The 26,782-nt window shown below is 37.2% G+C and overlaps 1 protein-coding gene across 8 annotated transcripts in view; it reads right to left on the bottom strand.

Annotated features, from left to right (window-relative positions):
- NAALADL2 (N-acetylated alpha-linked acidic dipeptidase like 2) overlaps positions 1-26,782 on the bottom strand; it is a 1,419,153-nt gene that overhangs the window by 200,867 nt on the left and 1,191,504 nt on the right. For all 8 annotated transcript variants that reach the window (XM_056808005.1, XM_016424651.2, XM_016424653.2 and 5 more), the window contains one exon: positions 23,444-23,590. In XM_056808005.1, coding sequence (XP_056663983.1) covers positions 23,444-23,590 — 147 coding nt within the window. The remainder of the gene's footprint in view (positions 1-23,443; positions 23,591-26,782) is intronic.

Genomic DNA, 26,782 nt, shown 5'->3' with positions numbered 1-26,782 from the left:
GAGTAAATATCAGAAAGTAAGATTTGAATTTCAGATTTATAGCTCCAAGTTCTCTCACTCAAATAATATTTATAAACTGGTCCTATCTCTTAAACCAGATTGTACCCTTATTGGAGGCAGAGTCCAAACACAGTAGTCTGCCCACAACAGAAGCTTAATGAAAACTGATTGATGACAGCTTTGATTAACATTTGTGCTAAATAAGATTCTTTGTTGTTTTTCAGAGCTCTTCTGAATTGCGATATTTTACATGAAGTCTTTCTTGATTACTCAAAAAAATACCTTGTATTTATTTTTTAAAGACATTTGGACATATTGTCTTCTTCATGGAATACAAGTTACTTGGGGGCAAAGGCTGTTTTTTGTTTTTGTTTTTATATTCTCAGAACCTAACACAGTACATAGGGGGTGCAAGGCCTAACACAGACACATAGTAGATACTTGCTGATTAGCTAAGAAAAAAAATCTAATTTCTTTACTTTTAAGATGAGTTTACCAGAAAATTTAAGGTATCTATAGAATCACATTCTGCAAAGTAGACAATCTATGTCTTCTGACCCATCTTCCTCTCTTAGGTGAATGCAAAGGTGTGCCCTATCCCTGACTTTTGATCCCAAATAGCATCCATAATAGTATTAGATCCCAAATAGTATTCATAATGGAATGCCCATTCTTTCTTATACAATTCCTGAATAAGCAATAGGATTCTACCATTTCTTTCTTTATGTTACTGATTTGATCTTTTAATTTTCTAATTTTTAAGGTCATTTTTTTTTCCTTAAAGGTTGGAAATAGCTCAAGGTATTCTTTCTGTCTCCCAGTTCATATTTATTACAGACATCACAAAGGAGATCAGGATTCTAAAAATGGATGCATGCTGATTGGAAAGAAATATCCTGTATTTTTCCTCTTCTTCTTTCAAGCCTGGAGAATTTTGTTCTGATCTTGGGACTAGTGGGAGATGGAGTTGACTTTGGCTCATAGACTAGTTCCTCTCATCTTTTGAACTTCTGGGAATGGGATAAACCACAAAAGTGGTGACAGGGGTTATGATGCTTCTCCCACGGGGAAAAGAATGGCAGGCAGTTTCTGCAAGCCACATCAGAGTGGATCCTACATTTCTGAATCTAGTTCAGGTTGCAGAATGAACCCAGTGAGTTCCTCATTTTCTCTCTCTTGTTTTCTTTCCTTTTTCAAGCCAGTGAAGCCATACTTCTAAGTATGATAGTTCCCCAAGGGGTCCAGAAGGCTGCACTTTGTTTTCTTAAAACATTTTCTGCCTTTTTTGGTTTAAATGTTCATCTCTTAAACCAGTAAATGTGATAAAACTATTAATCAACCATGTAGTAAACTACTGCTTGAATGTAACAGGGATGGGGCAAAATTGGGTATGTCTGGGAGAGAAGAAAGATAAATTTGAAGGTGTCATACTTTTCCAGAGCAAAATTCCAGGCTGGGGTCTTGGAAATGAAACAGTGATTGATTCATTATTAAACTTCTCAGGAGAGTGAATTTATTTACAGGGGTTTCTGTAGGCAAATAAATCAGTAATGCTCACTGAGTTGATATTGAAATAGACCTCATCCATTCCCACAGCCTATTTGAAAAGAAAAACCATTGCTGAAGCAGAGGGACTGAGCAAATGAATAAAGAGGAAGTCACATAAATGGTAGACAATGGTAAATGATTAATATCCGTCTCCCTGATAACCAGCTTGCACATATAACCCACATTGCCACACTCATTAAAAGTTACAAACGGGACAAAAGGAAAAATAAAGAAAAGAATTTGGTTTAGAAATAACTGATTTTTTGAAAATGTTGTGGGTGGCTGTTTATAAAAGAAAAAGCATCCTTTCTTAGGAAGAGTAACTTTCTGGAAATACTAAATAGAAAAATGACAGTCTAGGTAAAGCCTAACCAATTATCTTGTGTTGATAACAGAATAGTGTTTCAATATCAGGTTACTTAGAAGCCTCTTTAAAAAAAAAGCATGTTTTTTTTTTTAAAGGAGAACTATTTTCCCCACCTCTTCTCTAACAAAATCCTCTCAGACTAATATCAAAACACATAAGGTGTACCAAAATCTTGGGGGGAGATTTAAGACCTCTGAAACAAAGTACCACTTCAAAAGGAGCCACTGACATCTGTCAACCTGGTTCTCACACATTTTGCTCTTTGTTCCAGCTTCAGAAATTTGAATGCTACATTCTTCAGGGAAGCCAATCCTTCAGCAGATCGGGGGTACCTATTTGCTGAAAGATTTAAACCCTAGTAAATGTGGGCACAGCTTCCCATATGTATTCCACCCCGTTTACGATAATTACATCAGTGGCAAAGTTACAATTTAGTTGTGCCTACAAGTGGCCAGATGGGTTCTAAAGTTAACATCTGTGTAGTTTTATCCCCACTCAGATCAATGAATCCAAGCAGCCTCATCTCCCCACCCCCATTTCCCATGTCACACTAGGGAGGTTAGTGATAAACTAGACCAATATCACCAGATTTTTGCCCCCGCCACTCAAAAAATATTTCTACACTCAAAGCTGGGTGTCTGATCTTACTAGCAGGGGTACTTCCTAAGGTAAGGAACGTCTGCACTAGATGCATGGAATACAGGCCACAAAATGTCAGAAACTTTTTTTAGATATTTTTAGGGTGTTCCCAGGTACCTACAATGATGAAGACAGTGTCCAAGTTCAGACAACAATTACTATCAAAGGTAGGGATGTGAATTCAGGTTTTACTGAGTCAAAGTCCAGCTCTCTGCAATATCCCCAAATCTGCCTCTCATAATAAATTTCTTTTCCACATTCACTTAAATAATTCGAGATCAATAATTTTATCAGCATGGATGGATCTACCAATGAAAATCGCAAACTTATTACATCCTAGAAGACAGTTGGAAGAGTATTTGTGGCTCCTCATTCCCCATCTCCTCCTCTCTACCAAATGATTATTATCTATCTTTTTCTGAATTTCGCTAATAGAATATTTGTTCGAAAAACAGAAAATAGATTCCTGGAGTGATATTGGAAGGTTTTATATCTTGGACCATACAGGTAGAGGCTTAAAGAATGTTTATTTCAGTCAGAAAGCCAAATGAATTAATAATTAAATCAGGTACAAATGGTAACCAAACTCCTAGGAGTTGGAGCCTCACAGTTCCATTCTTCTCCATGCTTATATTATGGCTACTCTCTCTTAAGGGATGACAAACAACTGGGCCACTGGAAGAATGATGGCTCAGCCTTGACATCTAGAAGGTACTGTTTTAGGTGACATGTACACTGAAGAATTGCAGAGAAACTGAACTGCTCCTTCTCAGGAACAAAAGAGAGGAAAGCTCCTGCTTTTGCTGGGAGTCATGGAGCCACTTGAACCAAATGAAGCTGAAGAAGGCTACTCCTGCTGTTTCTTTGATAGTTAAGCTATCTATAGAATCATCCTCCCTCTTTTTCATTATCATTTTCTTTTTTTTAACACGTTGATACAATTTATAATAAATATTTTCTGATATTTTGGGATCTGTTTTCTCTCTCCTCCCTTTCCTTGTTCACTATCATTTTCTAGTAAGACCCATCCTTTTATCAAAATGAAGGGATTGAAAGCTTCCAGACTCATGCTCAGATTTCTGGATGATATAATCCCAATGGGAACATGACATGGGAATATACCTCCACATACTCAAAGAATGTCATTAATATGCATCTCCATTGAGAGCAATAACAGAATACATAATATCAGCTTCATAAATCTTTCCACAGAGACTGTGGATAACTCAAGAAGAAATAGAATAATGGAGAGAATGTTTATTTAATTATCATATGTAAGAAGTATCTGTCTTTGGCTGAAAAGAGACTTTAATGGCAGAGAGGACTAAGAGAATCTCATTCTTAAAGACTAAATGAATTAACTCTTAAAAAAAGTCTAAAGGAATATTTCCTAAAAAAACAAACAACTAACTATAGCTCTTAAACTGTGGAGAGAATACTTAAGAGACCTTAACTCTCATTCTGAGAAATCTGAACGGTGGGGCTGTTTCCAGAGAAGATAAGGTTTCTGTAGCAGTTGATGGTTAAAGTCCTTCTGGATGATAGGTTACATGACACACTGTTGAAATATCCAAATATTTCTTTGTATTACATTCTTAAGTTTTATAGTCAGTAACATTGAAGTATATTTAAGACAATGAGAATGGAAGGTTTGAAAAATAGGAAGATTAGGAAAATTTTTGTTTGCAATTTATTTTATAGACTAAGTTGGGACTTGAAACTAAGAGATATCGAGAGAGTATGTGTTTCTATCAGTTTATGAGGTTATATTAGAACATAACCATCGATTGCCTTGGAATTCTGGATAAGAATTAATAAAGGAATGTCCCAGCAGCACAATGATTAAAATTAGTGTGGTTGTCAATTAGAACATACACAGGAAATCCCTTGTTAAAGAGAAAGCTAAGTTACACATAAATCCATCATTTCTAAAATTCTGCTACCTTTGTCATTCATCCAATATCTATTCAAAAGGAAGTGAGAACAAATATACAATGTTAACAACAACTATCCACAACCATTTTGATGTTTCCTACATGAGAAAGTCCACGTGGCAATGTTGAAGGGTATGAAGACAGGCAAGCAGAAGCTGGCAAAGAGCTGCTGCTCTTTGTGATTCTTCACTATTTCCCTGTTGCTAATTCAACTCTATTGGAATATTCCTTATATGCCAACTCTCTACTGATCTGGAAAAAGCAAATGAACTTCACAAACCTTGAGACTCAGGTCCTGCTTTGAGATGATGGGTATATACTCTGGTTTTCTTTTTATTACCTCCTTGTGAATGATGAGATCCTTTTATGATGAATCTGGCTGAATCCTAGTGGATTTCCCCCCCTCCCAAATGATAAGGAAACATTTTTCTGGTTTTCAAAGTTTTTCTGAGGTTGAAACTTACAAATAAATATTAATTTTTGGCTTCTAATTCATGATTTGGCATAATATTTAAAGCTACTATATTTTGGTGACAAATATATTGGGTTAGGAGGGTGATGATGACTTTTTTTCTCATCCCTTAATGGAAATCATCCTAAGTCTTTCACATCAATAATACTGTGTTCCATTATGGCTATCCCATTTTAGGAAGAATGTTGATAGTTTTAAGAACACCAAGAGGAGGGAGATGAGGCTAAAGAAGGACCTCAAGATCATGTCCTATAGAGACTGGTTGAAGGAACTAGACCTCATTAACTTTAAGAAGATTTAAACAAAACACAAATGAGGGGCATTAAAGAGAGAAGTCTTCAAATACTGAAAGACTGTCATGAGTAAGAGAGTTTATATTGGTTTTACTTGGCATCAGAGGATAGACTTAGGAGCAAGGTATGGATGATTTAGAAAGGAAGATTTAGACTTGCTATAGATACACACATATATGTATACACACATTTAGATGAATACACACATATATGCGTTATAGGATAGAAAGGCAGTAGAGTATAAAGGCAGCTGAATCTTTAGCCAAAGAATTTAGCCTCATATTCTGGTTTTGTCCCTTATTACCTGTCTGACCACGGGCAACCCATTTAAGGAATGAGCTCTGTGGCAGAGTATTGATCTAAATCAATGATCTCATGATCCTTGATTATATTCTTATTTATATATTGGCTAACCTGGACGAGAGAGAAGGGGATAGACATTTATACAGCACCTGCTATGTGCCAGATACAATGCTAAGCACATTACAATTTTCATCTCATTTTTCACTTGGAATAAGGTGAGAACGGTGCTATTATCATCATCCCTGTTTTACAGATGAGGAAGCTGAGGCAAACAGAGGTTATGTGATTTGGTCATACCCTTCGTAAATGCCTGAGGCTAGATTTGAACTTAGGTCTTTCTGCTGCCAGAACCAGAGCTTAATCCACTGGGCTACCTAATTACCCCTCCGATGGCCACTAAAGTCCCTTCTAACACTGAGATGCTATGAAAATATTTTGAGCAATTATAACCACATTGGAATGTATATCCTCTAAAATGATGTTGTAAATGTGATCGTATAATTTCTGTTGTATGCGTTGGGCTCTACATATTTAAAAACAGAAAGGTCACACTGCATTATTGTAACATCATCCAGCCTAATCAATTAAGATGTAATCAACAAGCATTTATTAAAGCCGACTTGCAGAATGTGTTATTTGTACTAATCAAGCCCTAGCTGTAATGTAAAACGCTGCTCACAAAAAAGAAAGATGTAACAATCCCCTCGTACTCGGTCGCGAGCCTATTTTTCTTACTTTGTTTACTTATCAATAACCAGTGAAGAATTCATTCTTGAGAATCAAAATGGTCTCGTTTTATAAGAAGAAAAAGGAAATTAGGCCTGAATCATTTCAAGGCTAAAGCTATTGACAAAGGACAGAAGAAAATCAAAACTCAATGAGTATTTTTTTCATTTTTTCCCTCTTTTCACAGAATTTCTTCTGTTCCATAGAAATCACACTTACACAAACATCCTTAAGTAAAGGTGAGGACAGCTGCGGCTTTCTGGAGATAAGATGAAAATGGAACATTTTCATGAGAAAGCAGGAAAGACTTTTATAAAACAAGTGGCCTTGGTTTCAAATATGCTCTTTAGCATTGATGGGGCTGTAAGCTCATTGTTATGATTCCTATTTCTTTGAGGTACCTAAGAAAGTACTTGTTGATAAAACTATTCTCTGTTCTGTGTGTGTGTGTGTGTGTGTGTGTGTGTGTGTGTGTGTGTGTGCAGGCTCTTGTTGAATCTATAAAACAGATGTGGAACAAATTATAGTCTGCAAGTAAACCAAAAGCTTGATATTCAGGCAATGGACAATGAAAGTCAGTCATGACCCCTATTCATCCCAGGCCCAGAAATACTATTTCCTTCTGGGACAGATTATATTTTAAGATATGGATAATTCAATTGATCTTAATATTTTCATTATCAGTTCCTCAATTCACAAGAATTGGGGCAATATAAATAGTGAATAATCATAACAATTGGAGGAAATGAAAATATCATAAGCATGAAAGAGTTCTAGACAAAAATGGGGGTCTGGAAAGAAATCTGGGCCCTTCTTTCCACTTCCATTAATTCACAGAATCAAAGATCAGGGCAGGAAGAAACCTCTGAGATCATCTAAACCAACTTTCTCATTCATCGCCAATGAAACTGAAATTTGGAGAGGAGAAAAGGCATAAGCAGAAGCTGGGCTTTTGAGTTGGTTCCCCTGGCTCCAAGTCTGGATGTCTGTTCCTGCCCTTTTAGGCATCTGGGAGGAATATAGCAGCCAGAAAATGAGGAAAAGAATGAAGAGCACAGGCTCTCTTGGCATCATCAAATTCACTGTGTCAGTCCACAAAGTAAGAAAATTAAGTGAAGCAACATGTCAATTAAAGAGCATCAGAGGAGAAGAGGGACAAAAAGGATGAGAAGCAGACTAGAAGGGAGTGTAGAGGTTATCAATGTCAACTATTTCATTTTACAAATTAAGAAACTGAGGCCCAGGTAAGTTACAGTCTTAGCCAAGCCACAACTAATTAGTAGGAGAGCTAAGACTAGAACCCAGATTAGGATTCCATGTTTGAACTAAATTCAATTATCTATGGGAAAGACTGTCAATGGAGGCATCTTCCTATGATGATTAAAAAAAAAAGTTTCCCCATGTTTTAAAGTTGAAGTGAAATTAAAATAAAATAAATGTATATATTTATAAAATTATACAATTAAAAAAATTAAAATTAAAAAACCTTTACCTTCTTGTGTTAGAATCAATACTTTATATTGATTCTAAGGCAGAAGAGCAATAAGGGCTAGGCAATTGGGGGAAAGTGACTTTCTTAGAACATAATCTGAGGTCAAATTTGAACCCCTGACTTCCTGTCTCTAGGCCTGGCTCTCTATTCACTGAACCACTTACCTCTCCCTTTTGTTTAAAATTTAATCACTACTTTAGACTCTTTTTTTTCCTCATATACTCCCCTGCTTCTAAAAACAGTGATATGTTTTAAGCACAATTCAGGAAGATGTTTGAAATTGAAATCTGTCTTCTATAACCATATGATTTGGAGGGTAGCAAGACACACATTATTCTAAATGTTATCCATTTTCCAAGGTGTGATCTGATTATTTTATTTCTCTAATTTCTGCCTAATAAATTAATGATATTTGCAAGTATTCTAATTTTACTCTGTGTGTGTGTGCGTACATAGATATCTAGGTAGCTATCTAGATAGGTAGACAGATAATTTAATGTCAAAGTTTCCATCCAACAACATTAGTTTATGGAACACAAATTTAATAAATAAAACAAGTGAGCATCATAGTTGTGTAGAGTGAGACTGACAAGCCACAAGGATAACAGAGCACAGTGGAAGAGGGGAAAAAGTGTCCAGTACCAGGATCTAGGAAATCTGTATTCAAATTCCACTTGCAATACTTATTAGCTTTTGTGATCATGATCAAGTCACACTCTCTCTAGCCTTCAGGTCCCTTATTTGTGAAATCAGGATAAAAGCACGCCATCAAACTCAAAGGGATTCTTTGGAAGAACCCTTTGTTAAATTTTAAGTTTCATAAAAACATGGATTATTTTTACTAGGCATTATTATATACTATATTTCAGTATAGTATATGTCAGGAAGGGAATAATTAACTTAATCGTTGGACATCATTCAGTCTTTATCTGGGACAACACAATTTTTTGTAAACAGAGTATTTCCTGGTTCCTGTCCAAGAGTGATTACAACTGAAAACCCAGTGGATCTCGTTAGAATGTTTCACAAATAGTATGGTCCCAACACGACTCATTCCCAAGGATATTGGGTATAGAGAGCCTATGCATTATAGTATATGTGGACAGCATTGATATAGGAATTTCTAGAGTAAACAATTTTATATTAAAAAATGTAGACAAAGTTGTTTCTTTCTTGAGGTCTCTCCAAAGTAGAAATCAATTTAAAGTAAGATCTTTTCAAGTATCAATTTGAATCTTGAGTTTCATTCTTCTTTGATTTTCTCCCTATCTTTATAGGGAGAAATATATGTATAAATAAATGTTTTTTTTTAATTTATTTATTTCCCTTTTCAGGCTCCTGCCAGCAAGTAACAATTTGAATAGCACTTACTTCATGATGGGCAGCTGAAGCTTTTTAAACACTTCTATAAAAACTGAAATTGCCAATGGTCACGCAGCAAAAGACGAATCCCACGTTGAGACACAGATCCCAATTTAGTACTTTCTGCCCTAAATCAGCACCATATTCCTCTGCCCTACCCTAATCCAGTCACTATGGATAAAGAGTGGCAATAGCTAATCCTTCTCGGGCAGCTTTCTTCCATTTAAAATTTGTATCATCAATATTTTCTATCCAGTCTAGTCTGGTGGGTCCCAAGTCAGTCTTACTCCTTTCTCAAGGAGCTAGTTCAGTAGCTGATCACCGTTTTTCTCTCCTTCCTAATGCTTGCCAGTATATTACTCTCAAATTCATATTGATAATTCCTCAAACTCTCCCAATGCTTTAGACTCCTTCAATCCCATGAACGATCCCTTCGTTCCATCTGAGCCAATCATAAGGATATTGTAGAGTAGATCCAATATTACCCATCAGTGTCCCATTTCCCTAATTAATAATTCTGAAATTTCTCTATTTGATCATAATTTTCTATCATTCCATCTCTCCCTGGGCCTCACCCTTTCAAAAAAAAAAAAACCCTACCAACCTGTATTTTCTCAGACTATTTCCACTACTCTGATTTCCTCTTCCTTTTTCCTACCCTCAACTCATTCCACACACTAATATCCCATTTTCTTCTTAACCAATCTCTGCTTATTTCTTGCAAAACCTAAGTCCTGAATTAGTCTTACTATCTTGTCTGCTCTATATTAATTTAAAAAAATAAAATGCCATTATTTATTGTAAAAATCTTTATTTAAAAATTTGAGATCCAAACTCTCTCCCTACTGTACCACCACCACTCGCTGAGAGGGCAAGCAATATGACAAACATAAAATTATACATATTAAATCTTGCAAAAAATGTCTACATTAGCCACATCACCAAAAAAGCAAGAAAAATAAAGCAAGTCAGAAAATTACAATTCACTTTGTGCTTACAGTTCACCAAATCTTTCTCTAGAGATGGAGAGCATTTTTCATCATGAGTCATTTGAATTCTCTTGGATCTTTGCATTGACCACAGAAGCCAAGTCTTTCACACTTGATCACCATTACAATATTGTTAATACTCTATAAAATAATCACTTGGTTCTACTCCCTTCACTTTACTTAAGTCTTTTTCTGAATCTGTGTTCCTTCCTCATCATTTCTTAAAATCCAATAGTACTCAATCACAAACATATGGAATCACTTGTTCAGCCATTCCCTGACTGAACGAACATCCCCTTGATTGTCAATTCTTTGCCACCATAAAATGGACTGCTATAAATATTCTTGTGCATATAGGCTCATTTCTTTTTCTTTGATTTCTTTGGATTATAAACCTATTAGTGGTATTGCTAGATCAAAGAGTATGCACAATATAATAGCTCTTTGGAAATAGTTTCAAATTATTCTCTAGAAAAGTTGGATCAGTTCACAACTCCACCAAGAGTTCATTAGTATACTATTTTCCCTCATCCCCTCCAGCATTTGTCATTTCTGATAGGTGTGAAACGGTATCACAAAATTGTTTTAATTTGTATTTCTCTAATCAATAGTGATTTAGAGCATTTTTGAATGACTACAGACAGTGCTGATTTCTTCTGAAAAATGCCTGTTCATATCCTTTGATCATTTGTAAATTGAAGAATGGCTCTTATTTTTATAAATTTGACTCACTTCCCTATTTATTTGAGAAATAAAGCCTTCACAAAGAAGCTTGATGCAATTTTTAATATATTACTCTATTGTCTATAATATCTCTTGGCAAAATATAGTTTCCTATATTTTCTCTTTTAATTAAATCTATTTTTGATTTTGCTTTGTTTGAGACCATGATTGCTAGCTCTGCCTTCTCTACTTTAGCTGAAGCACATTAGGTTACACTCCAGTCCCTTATTTTAAATCTATATTTGTGTTTTTTGGTTTCAAGTGTATTTTTTGTAAACAACATAGTGCTGGATTCCAATTTCTAATCCATTTTGCTATCTGATTCTGTTTTATGGGTGAGCTCATACCATTCACACAAACAGTTATGATTACTAACTGTATTTCCTTATACCTCATTTCTTATTTTGTCCTTTTCTCCTTTTCTCCTGTTTCTCCTCAAAATTTTATTTTTCTTCTGATCATCTGCCCTCCCTTTTATCATATCCCTTCTTTCTTTTATACCCTTCCCTGTTGGAATGGATTCTGACACCAAACTGAGTATGTTTGTGTAAAATATGTATATATGTGTGTGCGTGTGCGTGTGTGTGTGTGTGTGTGTGTGTGTGTGTGTGTGTGTGTGTACTCTTCCCTCTTTGAACCAGTTCTGATGAAAGTGAGATTCAAGCTACACCTCTCAATTTTCCCCTTCACTGTAAAACCTCTTCTGTGTATGCCTATTGTATGTGGAATACGTTTCCTCATTCTTCCTTTCCTAGGGCCTCCCTCTTTTTCACCCCTTCATTTTCATCTTGCTTTGTTTTCTGGAGATCACACCAATATAATCCACTCACACCCACGCCTTCTGTCTACATAGACTCCTTTTAATTTTCCTAATGATAAAGTTCTCAGGAGTTGTGTGTATCAGCAATTTAAGCTTTTGGAATCCATTATGACTTCTTCTTGCTTACATCTTTTCATACTTCTCCCCAGTCTGAATGGCACATTTTTATTCACCTCTGGCTTTTTCATCAGGAATGCTTAAAAGACCTCGATTTCATTAAATAGCCTTTTCATTCAGCATCTTCTTCAGCTCTACAGTGCTGGTGTTCCTCGTGACCCTGGACCTGTGTGACCAGCTTTCCTGCTTCCTTCCTCTCCCTCCTTTGGGACTCCAACCAGGGCTCCTGTTCCCTCTGTCCTAAAACTGTGCCAGTCAGTGCCAGCAAAGCATCCATCCTCTGGGTCAGGCTCTTGTGAACATCCCTGGAGCAAGTTACCAGAAGAAAGACGAGATCCTGAGGACGCCAGAACGTTCTTTTTCATCTTCTCTTCTATTGACACATTTTCATCTGTGAGAGTTAAAGAGGCTTCTGAAGCGGCAGCTAAGCATTTGTTTTAAACCCAGTAGGGCTATTGGTAGCTTACATACTGTTCTATGGATCAAGGGCAGATGAGATCAGCAGAGCTTAGGCCAGTCCTGGGGTGATCGTTAAATATAACTGCTCATTTCCTTCAGTCAAGCGATTTAAAGTGATGCTTGAGCAGCCTGTATTTGGTGACAGACAAATCACTATCTGGGACTGAGACCGTCAAAATGAGATTTAACAAAGAAATGATTTCTAAATTAAATAACATTTAGCTATTTAGACATTCAGTAAAGTCACGGAGATTCAACATATAATCTGTAAATTACTTTGAAAAAAATTCTTCCTACATATACAATTTGGCATGTTTTGCTTCACACATCAAACAGTAACCCAAAGGCTAGAATTAAGAGGGGGGGAAACAAACACTAAGATGGGTACATCACCCTAAGGATTAGAGTTAACACTTAAATGCAGCTCAAGAAGATGAATATAAAAAAAGAAAACTCAATTTCCTTGGTTTTATGTCATTGCATACCCAATTCACTCCCATCAGATGAGTAGGGAAGGGATATGGATAAATTGTTTTTAAAATAAGAAATCTCAATTATCTATTGCCATATGGGGAAAGCATTCCAAGTCACTAATAAGAGAAATGCTAATTAAATCAACGTTAAAGTTCCCCTTCACACTCATCAAATTGGAAAAGATGGTAAAAATGTAAATAGTCAATACTGGGGAGACTGTGGGGGAAAAAAATAAGAAACTGCCAGAGCTATGTATTGATACAAAAGTTCTCAAAAAAAATTTGCAATTATGGGGGACATGTCATGGGAAGAAAAGTATAAAAGTTCAACATGCTCTTTGATCTGGTGATTTCACTACTGAGTCAAAGATGACCAAAAAAATTAAAAAAAAGTTCTTTACATCACAAAATATTCGTATCAATAATTTTGTGATAGTGCGACTCCCAAAAGAAGGAACAAAATGGGTATCCACTGACAAGGGGTTAGCTGAAGAAAATTTATCATATGAAGTCAACGCAATAATATTGTATAATAAGAAATGAGGAAATATGAGGGATTAGGAGAAAAATAAAACTTTCGTTAACCAACATAGATAAAAGTTGAACCAGGAAAACAAAATATACATAATAGAAATAATAATTTAAATGAAAATACCAAAAAGGAGATGAATAAAGTTTAAATATATTTATTTCCAAAGAATGGATGATGGAAGCCAATTTTCTCCCCTTTAGAAGTATAGGCACATGATAGACTATTAGCACTGAAAATAGAATACACTGTCAAGCAGAGTAGATAGCTGAATCACCTCTTAACTGGCAATTCTTCTTGTAGAGAAGAAGCTATGAAAAGAGAGCAAAAGGAAGAGAAAGAGGGTAGAAACAATATCTTAAAAAATTATTGCAGCAAAAAAAGTGACAATTACTTTAAGAAATGAATGAATGTATAAATTCCCAATCTCTCTAGGACACAATCATTGGTAAATTCCCCTCTTTCTACAAAAACATCAGAGTTAAATTATGTTAGTATCATATAAATATCGTGTTCTATAAAGAGTAAAAAAAGTATAAGGTCCAAGAATAAGGTAAGAGGACTCCAACTCAATGATAAAGATTGATAACGAAAAGGCTGGCTATACCTTGATGTACTGAGGGAAGTAATTTCTCTGACATGCCCTACATATAGTGAATACTCTGATCTGGAAGAACCACTACATGCAACAGATGTTAAGTGACAGAAGAAATGTACGTTGGACCACCAGCCTGTCATAAATATTGCATTCTTAATCAGAGAGCATCTGTTTTTTCATTTCTTTAACAGCTATCTTCTGCATTGTATTTAATCGGAAACAGAATGCTTCTCCTAACAGGTGCAACAGTGTTTACAAATTGAAAACCTTCTTATTTAAATACAGCTCGAAACCAGAGATGTTTCAATTAACAGGGCAATATCTTATGAGGAGGAATCATTTTAACATTTGGCAGATCCATAGATTGCTTTGCATTTGTGAAATTTAATTATTGGAGAATTAGCAGTGCAGATGCCAAGAAAAGCTAAAGATGAGAAGGGATCCAAACTCCCTCTCTTATTCATTTTATTTGTAGCTGAAAAAATGGTTGGAGAAAGTTGGTAGCAGATCTTTAGATAATTGAACACACAGCAGATTGATATTAAACTTCCTGAAATGTGATTTGAATCAAAATAACCTTGAGAGCTAATATTATGATAATATAGAAAAGTCATTTCTGGACCCCATCAGGATTGAATTTACTCTATGTTTGAAACATTTTAACTCAGATCGGAGAGTTTATACATAGAGTAGAGCAGGATATTGGAAGCAAGATGGCCCTAGTCAATTTATTGACTGTAAATTACTTGGTCTTGTTTTCTTCTTTAAAAATTTAGGGAGTACAATATGGATGCAGGGGGTTGTAGGAGGAGAAAGAAGAAACCATAATTTCCTCATCTGCTTTGATAAATGGTTTTTTATATGTAATTCAAACTTCATGGAGCAGTCCATTCAATGTTTTATAATCACTGATAATCTCTATTAGGGGTTGAGAGCCAGACTAAAAGTTAAGTAGATTTGCTGACCACACAATGAATATATTAATATTGTTTTTTAAGTATTTGGCAAACAAAGCTTCATTAACTTCTTCTTTCTTCCTGATGTGTATATAACAGACAAGTGACTTCTTTTACAGACTCTACAAATGAAGAAGTAGAGACAGTGTCATAGGTCGGAATCAGTATGTTAGTAAGAGAAAATAAGAGAAATTCTCACAAAGGACTATTTGTAGAATTTCTTGAGTAATAGCTGACATTTTCAAAGGTTTTACATAAGTTATATTTTTTGGTCTTTACAATCTTCCTAGGAGGTGAATGCTATCATTACCAACATCCCTACTTATCACAGAAAATGATTCTTAAAGAAATAATTTATTGGACCACAACTAGTAGGTGTCAGAGCTTAGATTTAAACCAATGCTCTTCAGGACAACATATGGCCACATTTTACTTTGCACATATTCTGAATTTACATAGCTGTGTATATCAGGTTCCATTCCTTTACAACCCTTATCCTTGAGTAGAGTGAGCTCCTTGAGGGCAGTGACTGTTTTATTTGGAGGCAATTTGGCATAAAGAATAGAGCTGACGATGAGATAGGGAAAATGAGCTCAGATCCTACTTCGCTTACTAGTCATCTGGCCCTGAACAATTCAGTCTCTGTTTCCTCATTTGTAAAATTAGAATGCTTAAGGATTCTAGGCTCAAAGTATTATGGCACTGCTTTCAAGTGATACCATACTGCAACAATGCTCTTGATACCACACATAATTATAGAGGCAGCTCAGAAGAGTGGATAGAGGAATATATTAGGAATAACTTGGGATCAAGAAGGGTCAAATTCCACCTTTAACCATGTGACACTGGCGGATCTAAACTGACCTCTCTAAAACTCAGATATTGAAACATGAATTATATTCAGTGAGAAATAGCTACTTCAAAATGCATTATTTCTTCTAGATAGATATACTCTATCTAGATATATATGGATGTATATCCACATGTATTCTCATTTAATTCTCAAACAAAGTAGAGTTAATTAATAAAATCTCACCTTTCCTCATGTTAAGAATCAAATGGTTGTAAGTAGTATTTCTCATTAAATATAGCCAGTTCCAATTCATATGTTTCTGAACTTATATTCATGGTAGATAAGTATCATCTACTTCCTAGAAATGATATATTTCCATGTAATTTCATGCGAAATACATCCAATTAGAAAATGCTTCTATTATTTTTTTTAGAAAATGAATATGGCTTCCCAAGAGACAAAATGTGAAAGTTTTGAATATTTTTAATAGAAAATGAATTAATATGGTGGATAGCCCCATGACATGTTGGGCATTGTATTAAGACTTCCTGTTCATTCATGTTTGTGTCCCATATAAAGTGACCTATTGGCTGGTCCCAGACCTTACTCTTTTTTCTTATATTTTTGCATTTTTGCAAGGATGCTCCCTTATACCACCTCCATCTTTTAGAATCCATAATATCTTTCCAGATAAAAAAGGCATCAGCAACAGGTGGAAAGAACACTTCAGTCAGCTTCTCAACTGACCCTCTTCAGTCGACCAAAGTGCCCTTGACCAGATCCCCCAAAACCGCTCCATTGAACAACTTGATGTCCCTCCTTCAATAGAGGAAGTCCAAAAAGCCATTAAACAAATGAGTGCAGGCAAGGCACCTGGTAAAGACGGGATCCCAACCGAGGTATACAAGGCCTTAAATGGAAAGGCGCTCCAGGCATTCCACAAAGTGCTGACCAGCATATGGGAAGAGGAAGACATGCCCCCAGAACTCAGAGATGCCTCCATCGTAGCCCTATACAAGAACAAAAGCTCACGAGCATCCTGTGACAACTACAGAGGCATCTCACTACTCTCCACTGCCGGAAAGATCCTCGCCCGTGTTATACTCAACAGACTCCTGTCATCTGTTTCAGAGCACAACCTGCCTGAATCACAATGTGGCTTCCGACCAGATCGTAGCACCATCGACATGGTCTTCACGGTGAGGCAAATGCAGGAAAAATGCCTTGAGCAGAACCTGAGTCTCTACATTGTCTTCATAGACCTGACGAAGGCGTTCGACACAGTGAACAGGGACGCATTGTGGGTGATCCTCAGCAAGCTCGGTTGCCCAGCAAAATTCATCAAACTGATCCAGCTCTTTCATGTTGACATGACAGGGGAAGTCCTATTTGTTAGAGAGACTTCCGATCGCTTCAACATCTCCAGTGGCGTGAAACAAGGCTGTGTCCTCGCTCTGGTACTATTCAACCTATTTTTCACCCAAGTATTATGACATGCTGTGATGGATCTAGACCTGGGCGTCTACATCAAATACTGACTGGATGGCTCACTATTCAACCTTCACCGCCTGACTGCAAAGACAAAGACAACAGAGAGACTCATCCTGGAAGCTCTCTTCACAGATGACTGTGCTCTCATGGCCCACCAAGAAAATCATCTCCAAACCATTGTGGACAGGTTCTCCACCGCAACAAAACTGTTTGGCCTGACTATCAGCCTCAGCAAAACAGAGGTGCTGTTCCAACCTGCACCAGGGAGGCCAATGAACCAGCCGTGCATGACAATCGACAGCACGCAGCTTTCTAACGTCAACACTTTCAAGTACCTGGGCAGCACCATCGCCAACAACGGGTCTCTAGACCACGAGATCAATGCCAGGATCCAAAAGGTCAGCCAGGCACTCGGGCGGCTGCGCTGCAAAGTCCTCCAACACAGCGGTGTAAGCACTGCGACGAAGCTCAAAGTGTACAACGCAGTGGTCCTCAGCTCGCTCCCGTACGGTGTGAGACATGGACACTGTGCCGGAAGCACATGAAACAGCTGGAACAATTCCACCAACGCTCCCTCCGGTCAATCATGAGGATCCGATGGCAGGACCGAATCACCCACCAGGAAGTCCTCGACAGAGCCAATTCCACCAGCATCGAAGTCCTGGTCCTCAGAACCCAGCTACGATGGTCTGGACACGTCATCCGCATGGACCCACAGCGAATACCAAGACAGGTATTCTACGGTGAACTGTCAGCCGGACTCAGGAAACAAGGCCGGCCAAAGAAAAGATTCAAGGATCAGCTAAAGTCCAACATGAAGTGGGCTGGCATGACACCAAAGCAACTAGAACTCTCTGCCTCTGACAGAAGCAGCTGGTGAGCCCACATTCACCATGCCGCCACCACCTTTGAAGATGAGCGACGTCGACGTCTTGCCGCTGCGCGTGAACGCCGACACCAGGCCACAACCGCACCTCCCATAACAGCTGGAGTCCCAGGCCCCATGTGCCACAAACTCTGCGCCTCAGCCTTTGGACTCCAAAGCCACAGGAGGGTACACCGTAGATGAAACTGCACAAAGACAGTAGTCATTCTCGGTCACCGAGAGACTACTATATATCTTTCTAGACTCAGCACAGGAGTCACCTTTTATATGAGATTTTTTTCTTATTTCACTATTTGGCAATGAGTTTTCTTTCTTTGTATTATATATTTACTGATAAAATAATATTTTCATATTCTAATACAGGGCCACTCTTTTTTTTTCCTTTCTCCTCCCCTTTACCTAACAGAGAACATAAATTATCATTGAATTAATAATTAACCATTAATAGAGCCCTAGGAGGTTTGTGAAATATCTATACATTACTTTTAACCATCAGGGATGTGACTGCCTAGTTATTGATAGGTCACCTATGAACAGAGGCCCTCCAGAGAAAGACAGTCACTGTGTTGCTCAGAGGGCTGGCTGTGTCTATCACCAGGCTCCACACCCCTGCTAAGTGGTACTACTCAGTTCTTCAGCATACTATGATGTGTGTGCATCTTACCAGACTTATGGGCTGCTATTCTCACCTACTTGGAAACTCTGTCCCCCTTGTAGTCCCACAAATATTGCTTAATTGTATTCAGTTCTTTATTCCCAACCACAGGAAAAAAAGGAATAAAAACCAAATACTTGGAACAGCTTACAAGGACAAGGCACCTCCAAACCTTTTTATGCAAGTCAGGCTAATGGTTCAAGCACAGTTCCTTTATCTGAAGATAAAGCAGTGCCTGGCACATAGTAGGTGCTATATAAATGCTTATTGCCTTCTCCTTTCCCCTCCCCTGACTCCAAATCCAATATTCTTTCCATTTCTCCATGTTATACCAATCTTGTTGTGCCTATTAGAAACTACTATCTTCATCTGTTCATTCATTTTTCTTTCTCAATTGTATTTAGCACTTTACCTACTCTGGGAATCTTCCCTTCATTATAAACCTCTTTCTCTGATAAGACATTGTGAAGGTTTCAGCTTCTCAATCTGCTTCTATGAGTCTCTTTTACATAGCAGCTACAAACTCATGGGTCTGACATTTAAAGTCCTTTAAATATAAAATCAGTATAAGTGACAATAATTCTTACAATGAACTTATTTATTCATTTCTATACAAATGAAGCTACCAAAGGAGTACTTTATAGAACAAAAAATAATATAATTCATCTGGAGAAACAAAATTTCATGACTCATATGGGCAATTTTTTTTAAAACCTTCACCTTCCATCTTGGAATCAATACTATGTATTGATTTCAAGGCAGAAGAGTGGTAAGGACTAGGCAATGGGGATTAAGTGACTTACCTAGGGTCACATAGCTGGGAAGTGTCTGAGGCCAGACTTGAACCTAGGATCTCCCTTCTGTCTCTCAATCCACTGAGCTACCCAGCTGCCCCTGGCAATTATTTTGAAGAAGGTAAAGAAGAGGTCTTGGCAGCACCAGACCTCAAAGAATACTGCAAAATAATAATCATCAAAATAATTTAGTGGTGGTTAAGAAAAAGAGAGGTCCACCAGTGGAATGGATTATCTAAGTGACACATAAAAATGAAGAAGCACAGTTGCCTAACATTTGATAAAGCTAGATATTAACTGTTGGGGTAAAAAGTCAGTGATCAAAATTTTTATTGAATACATCAGGTAGCAAGAGTTAGAAAGAGAAATTCCATTTAAAATCACCTTATACAATATAAAATACTTAGGAATCTATCTGCCAAGACAAACACAGGAATTATATGAACAGAACTACAAAACACTTTCCACACAATTAAAACTAGATCTAAACAATTGGAAAAAACATTAATTGCTTGTGGGAAGGATGAGTTAACATAATAAAAATGACAATCCTTCCAAAATTAATTTACTTATTCAGTGCCCTACCTATAAAACTACCAAGAAACTTTTTTTACTGAATTAGAAAAAAAACACAACAAAGTTCATTTAAAAGAACAAAAGATCAAGAATATCATGAGAAATAAAAATAGTGTGAAGAAGGAGGATGCATAGCAGTACCAGATCTTAAACTGTACTATAAAGCAGTGGTCATCAAAACAATATGGAACTGGTTAAGAGACAGAAGGGAGGACCAGTGCAATAGACTTGGGGTAAATGTCTTCAGCAAGATAGCGTACGATAAACCCAAAGATACCAGCTTTTGGGACAAAAATCCACTATTTGACAAAAACTGCTGGGAAAATTGGACAATAGTATGGGAGGGATTGGGTTTGGCTCAACATTTCATACCCTACACTATACTTAAATATAAAGAAGGAAATTACAAGTAAATTAGGTGAACATAGAATAGTATACCTGTGGGAAATGAAAGATTTTAAGACCAAGGTAAAGTTAGAAAATATTACAAAATGTAAGTAAATAATTTTGATTACATTAAATTAAAAAGTTTTTGTGCAAACAAAAACAATGCAATTAAAATGAGAAGAGAAGAAACAAATTGGGAAAAAATCTTTATGACAAAAACCTTTGACAAAGGTCTATTTACTCAAATTTATAAGGAGCTAAATCAATTGTACAAGAAAGCAAGTCATTCCCCAATTGATAAATGGGTAAGGGACATGAATAGGCAGTTTTGAGGTAAAGAAATCAAAACTATCAATAAGCACATGAAAAAGTGTTCTAAATCTCTTATAATCAGAGAGATGCAAATCAAAACAACTCTGAAGTACCACTTCACACCTAGCAGATTGGATAACATGACAGCAAAGGAAAGTAATGAATGAGGAGGGGATGTGGCAAAATTGGGACATTAATGCATTGCTGGTGGCGTTGTGAATTGATCCAACCATTCTGAAGGGTAATTTGGAACTATGCCCAAAGGGTACTAAGAGACTGTCTGCCCTGTGATTTACCCATAGCACTGTTGGGTTTGTACCCCAAAGAGATAATAAGAAAAAGACTTGTACAAAAATATTTCCAGCCTCGCTCTTTGTGGTGGCAAAAAATTGGAAAATGAAAGGATGCCCTTCCATTGGGGAATGGCTGAACAAACTGTGGTATAAGTTGGTGATGGAATACTATTATGCTCAAAGGAATAACGAACTGGAGGAATTCTGTGTGAACTGGAATGACCTTCAGGAACTGATGCAGAGTGAGAGGAGCAGAACCAGGATAACATTGTACACACAGAGACGGATACACTGTGGTACAATCAAATGTAAAGGACTTCTCTACTAGCAGCAATACAGTGATCCAGGACAATTCTGAGGGACTTATGAGAAAGAAGCTCTCCCCATCCAGAGAAAGAACTGTGGGAGTAGAAACACAGAAGAAAAACAACTGCTTGATCACATGGGTCGATGGGGATATGACTAGGGATGTAGACTCTAAATGATCACCCTAATGCTAATATTAATAATATGGAAATAGGTCTTGATCAGTGACACATGTAAAACCCAGTGGAAGTGCATGTTGGCTACGGAAGGGGGGTGGGATGAGGGGAGAGAAAGAATATGAACCATAACCATGGAAAAATATTCAAAATTAATTAAATAAATTTTTTAAGAAAAAGTTTTTTAAATATTAGGAAAACTGGAAAGCAATCTTGCAGAAATTAGTTATAAACTAAACTCTTATACCAAATACCAAGATGAGATCTAATTGGCTATAATTAGAGTAGAAGAGAAAGGGAGAAAACACCTTTCAAATTTATAGACAGGGAAGACTTCATGGCTAAAAGAAAGACAGAAAGATTGTCCAAGGCAAAGTGGATACTTCTTATTACATAAAATCAAAAAAGATCTTTCATAAAAAAAAAAAACCATGAAAACTAAAATTAGTAAGGAAATAGACTACTAGGGGAAAATTCCAAAGTTATATAATAAAGTTACTGACTCAAATTTATAAAAAAAGACATTTCTTAACTGGTAAATGGTTAGAGGATATAAATGGGAAGAAAGTCAATCTGTCAATCATTATGAAAAAAATGCTTTAAAACATTAATAATTAGAGAAATGCAAATTAATGAAATGCTAAAGTTTTTCCTCACACCCATCTGATTAGCAAAGATAACAAAAAAAGGAAAGTGACAAATGCTGGAGGTACTGTGAACAAATTGACTTCTTAATGCTCTGTTGGCAGAGTTGTGAATTATTTCCAGCCATTATGGAAAGCAACTTAGAACTAAGATCCCAAAGTTACTCAACTTTTCAGACCTTTTGATTTATTGAGCCACTATTAGGCTTATACTCCCATAGAGATCAAAGAAAGTAGAAAAGTTTCCTTACATACAAAAGATTTCTAGGTGCTCTTTTTTTATGGTGGCAAAGAAAGGGATTGTCTAAACAAATTATAATATACAAATTAATGAAATACTGCTTTTCTGTTGTAAAAAATGATACCTATTTGATTTTTGAGAAGTATGGGTAAAAGTTGTAGGGACTGACGCACAGTGAAGTAAGAACCAGGAGGAAAATTTACATAATAATAATAATAACACTGTAAAGAAAGAAAGATATTTGATCAACACAATGACCAAACACAACTCCAAAAGACTAATGAAGAAAGATATAATAGACTTCGTAACAGACAAGTAATGAATTTAGGGTGCAGATCGAGGCACACCATTTCTATTAGTCTGTGCAATGTTCTGGTTCTTAATTTTTGATCAGGGTTTTGATACTTTATTTCCAAACACTTCCTCTCCATTGAATGTCATCTGAACCTCATCTGAGTTTAAGTTTTTGCACTGAAGGAGGGCTAGAAGGCTGGAGTAGTAAAAGTAGCTAAAAGTAAGGAATGGCACTGCCCATGGACAATTCATCAAAAACCCGAGCAATAACAGTGGGCAGAAGGGTAGCCCACATTTGACACAATGCCTGAAGGCTGACGTCCTTCCATGTGTTGTTCATGGAAGGCGGTCATTGAAAAGAGCTGTCTTTCGAGGTGGTGGGCAATTTACAAACTTTGTGTAGCTAATCCACAAGCTTTATATTAATATACAACATGCAAAACCCATTTTCCCTGGGGCTCGGCGAGGAGAATCTACTGCACATGTCATCTGTTTCTGTGAATGCTGAAGATTACAATTATGTTTTGATGTTAATCCAACGACTGCAAATTTCTTGTTGTGATGGGTTCTATGGAAATGTGAGTGACAGGACGGATCTTTTTAAATTGAACACAATCCCGCAGAAAAGAGCTGATGTTTTCAAATACTGTACCCAGCCTCTGGATGCCTGGAATCATTCACTAAGAGAATGAGCCTTCTATGGTGACCTATTTGTAAGAGGAAAGAGCAGCAGGGATAAAAATCACATTCTGCACGCGGTTAGTGTCATGTTCTGAATTTTCAGAAAAAAATCACCTCTAATGCTTTGACGTCCTCATAGACAACTTGCAAGCTGGGGGTCCCAAGGTGGTTGATGAAGAAGTCCCCATCCCCCGGCATCTGCACAGAGCTGAGGTTGGCGTCTGGGCACTTTGTTCTCTTGGAGCAGTTGAAATTCTTTTTCTGAAAGTAGAAATTAGAATTGTTCATGCAACTATTGGTAATGATTCACTCCTTCATTTTTCTCTTAAATCAAGCTTAACTTTCATGGTGGTGGTTGTTCCAATGGCGTCTTTAGTCCATCAATCAACATTTCTTAATCAACTATTATGTACCGTTAGGCACTGAAAATACAAAAAAAAAAAAAAACCAACAACAACAACAACAAAAAGCTCCTTTTCTCAAGGAGCCTCTGTGAGTGTATAAAGGCTATAAAGATAAAAAAAACTGCATAAGTCTAAGATGGAAAAATCCCATCAGTGCCAAATCCAGAGTATACTGTGTACAATGAACCTTAGCAAGAGGAATGGAACTGGGAGAAACTTTGGATGTGATGAGGGACGAGACCTCCATATAGGAGAAAACTGCGCAGAAGTTGGGGGCAGTTATGGACTCACTCAAGGCTTTTGTGCCCTAGAATTGGAGCTGGAAGGGAGCCTTTAAGCCACCCAGGCCAACTTCTTTATTGAATACAGGAGAAAACAGAGATCTCCGTGTTGAAGCCAATTGATCAGGGTTATACAGGTAATAAAAGGAAGAGGGAGAGAACCTGAACCCAAGTCCTGACTCTACAACCAGTAGACATTCTACACATTTTAACTCACCTTATAAATACCAATTATGATCATTATTTTATGATTCCTTCCAGCCAGAACAGCAGCAGATTTCTCTGGCTGTTTCCTTTCAAAGTCTGTTTTCAGTGGGCCAGAACTATTTTTTCCTCCTTCTATTGAGACTGAAAATTCCCATAGAAGAGTTTCCCCACATTTAAAACAATAATTAACGGTGACAAAAAAAAATCATATAACAGTACCAATCAGGAGCATCTCCTCCATCAGGCATGTCCCCAGCAGGAGATGGGAGTCCAAAGACCCAAAATGAAAATTTTGACCTCAGAGAGCAAAGCCTATGGAAAGGGGATGTTTTATTCCACACCAGTGGGTTGCAGGTCTCCGGGACAAGATAAACTTTCATAACAGTGTTGGAGGGCAGCCAAACAATGAACAAAAGGCTGTCCAAAATGAAAGCTCCCTGGATTGAGCAACAGAGGACCCACGATCACATTGGGGTTGTTTGGCTGAATGAATCTCTCACAGTGTGAATCATTTCACTTTTCTAGCACTCAGGATTCTTATATGTAAAATAATGGGGCCCTTTCCAGCTCTGATTAGCAGAAAGGAAAAGAAGAAAATATTTACCTGGAACTCCTCGAGGAATAATAAAGGGCTTCTCCAAGAGAATATTTTTCATGTATTTGTGATGTTATTAGTTTATCTCACATCCCCAGGTCTCTCCTGAATCCAAGATCAGAGCACTTTCCACTGAATAATAAAAAACAGTCTCCCTCACTAGAAATCTGGGACACGCTTTCCTATAAAAATGCACTTTTGGGCAACGAGTAGACAGAAATGCAGGACCAAGTAGTAGCGGGACATTGCAACTTCTTTGTGACTTCTGAATCCTTGGTTATTAGAGTTCACACCTCCATAATTATTTTTATGTATTCTGTCTATGTTTTGCTTTGACTTATCTATATATAAATTTTTTCCCATCTAACTGCGAGCAGGAAATATTCTGATTTGTCCTTGTATCCCCTGGGCCTAGCACAGTGCTGGCATTGGGCTTAGACAATGCTGGTTGAAAGAATGAACTGAAGAACAAATGAATGACTAAGAACTTAACAAAAGAATGTGGTACAATTTTTTGAAAGATAGTTGCTACAGGCAGTTTTAAAATGTTCTAGAAATTTATTTTAGTGGAAATATAATAGATCTAGATCCTCCCCATTCTGTGATTTCCATTTGAGAATCTGGCAGTCAAATCTTTTTTTTTTTTTTAAACAATTACCTTCTGTCTTGGAGCCAATACTGTGTTTTGGCTCCAAGGCAGAAGAGCGGTAAGGGCTAGGCAATGGGGGTCAAGTGACTTGCCCGGGGTCACACAGCTGTGACGCATCTGAGGTCAGATTTGAACCTAGGACCTCCCATCTCTAGGCCTAGCAGTCAAATCTTAACAACAAAGTAGCTGCGTATCCAAACAGAAAGCAAAAAAACAAAGTAGTTTTCAAAATATATTCAATAATTAAATGCCTTAGAAGCAGGAAACAAAGAACTTATTCTCTGTAGCATATTGAAAAATGACTGGATTTTTTAAAGCTAATGTAGGATTCCTGGCCCCAAAAGTAGCAGGGTGAAATACCTAGAAAAGAAGCTGCTCTTCCTCAGTTAAGTGCTAATCCTGGAATCAGAAAGACTTCAGTTCAAATCTCACCTCAGACACCTGTTAGCTATGTGATCTTTGGCGAATCACTTAACCTTTGTTTTCTTTAATCCACTGGAAAATCACTCCAGTTTCTTTACCAAGAGAAACCTCAGGGGCTACGTGGATGGGCTCTGGTCATGGGGTCACCCAGGGTTGTGGCCAAGAATGAAGCCAGTAATAAATAGATACATATAAACGTATGACTACGTTTTCCTTCTGTATTCCCTTAACTTGAACAATTTTTACAATGGCTTTCTGAAGCAGCAAAACCATTTCTTAAAACAGAAATACAACTTCAGACCCTTTCATAGGCTTCCTCCTGCATATTTAACTCCCCCAGTCTCTTCTGGGCTCAAATTAGGGGGTTTTCAAAACAGAAGGATGGCGTGGACTCAAAATTAATCATTGTAAGCTCTGCAACCTAGGCTTGCTCAAAGATGGAGAGAACCCGCCTACTCCATTCTTCTCTTGTTCATAAACATAGTTTTCCAACATGCTTTAATACTTTGTCTACGTCTATTTTTCTTCGTCATTATATAAGGTCTTTCTTTCAACAAAAGCTGCCCACACTCCAGTTCCCAAGACAATATAGACCTCAGTTCCATCTATTCATTGAATTTCTTTATTTGCTTTGATGGTGACAGAGAACTGTTCTGGGCTCGTGTTACCCTTTCAATAGGCAATGTCCCTCCTCATGCGATTTCTCTAGTCTGTATTCAAAGTCCTCATCTTTCTTTCCAGTGTTGCCATGGCTACCCCCATTATCCAACTTCAGGTTTGGCCTTCCAATTCCATCCCTGATTTTAGTCCATTTCTGCTTCCGAGTGAGACGATTACTTGTATTCTTCTAGCACCCACGGTTAACTTTTGTCCTTGGACTACTCTGTAAACTTT

The sequence above is a fragment of the Monodelphis domestica genome, chromosome 8 (genome assembly GCF_027887165.1).
Source record: "Monodelphis domestica isolate mMonDom1 chromosome 8, mMonDom1.pri, whole genome shotgun sequence".
NCBI classification, from domain to species: domain Eukaryota; kingdom Metazoa; phylum Chordata; class Mammalia; order Didelphimorphia; family Didelphidae; genus Monodelphis; species Monodelphis domestica.
Note: the sequence above shows the minus strand (reverse complement) of the source record. Positions and strands in the feature narration are given on the sequence as shown.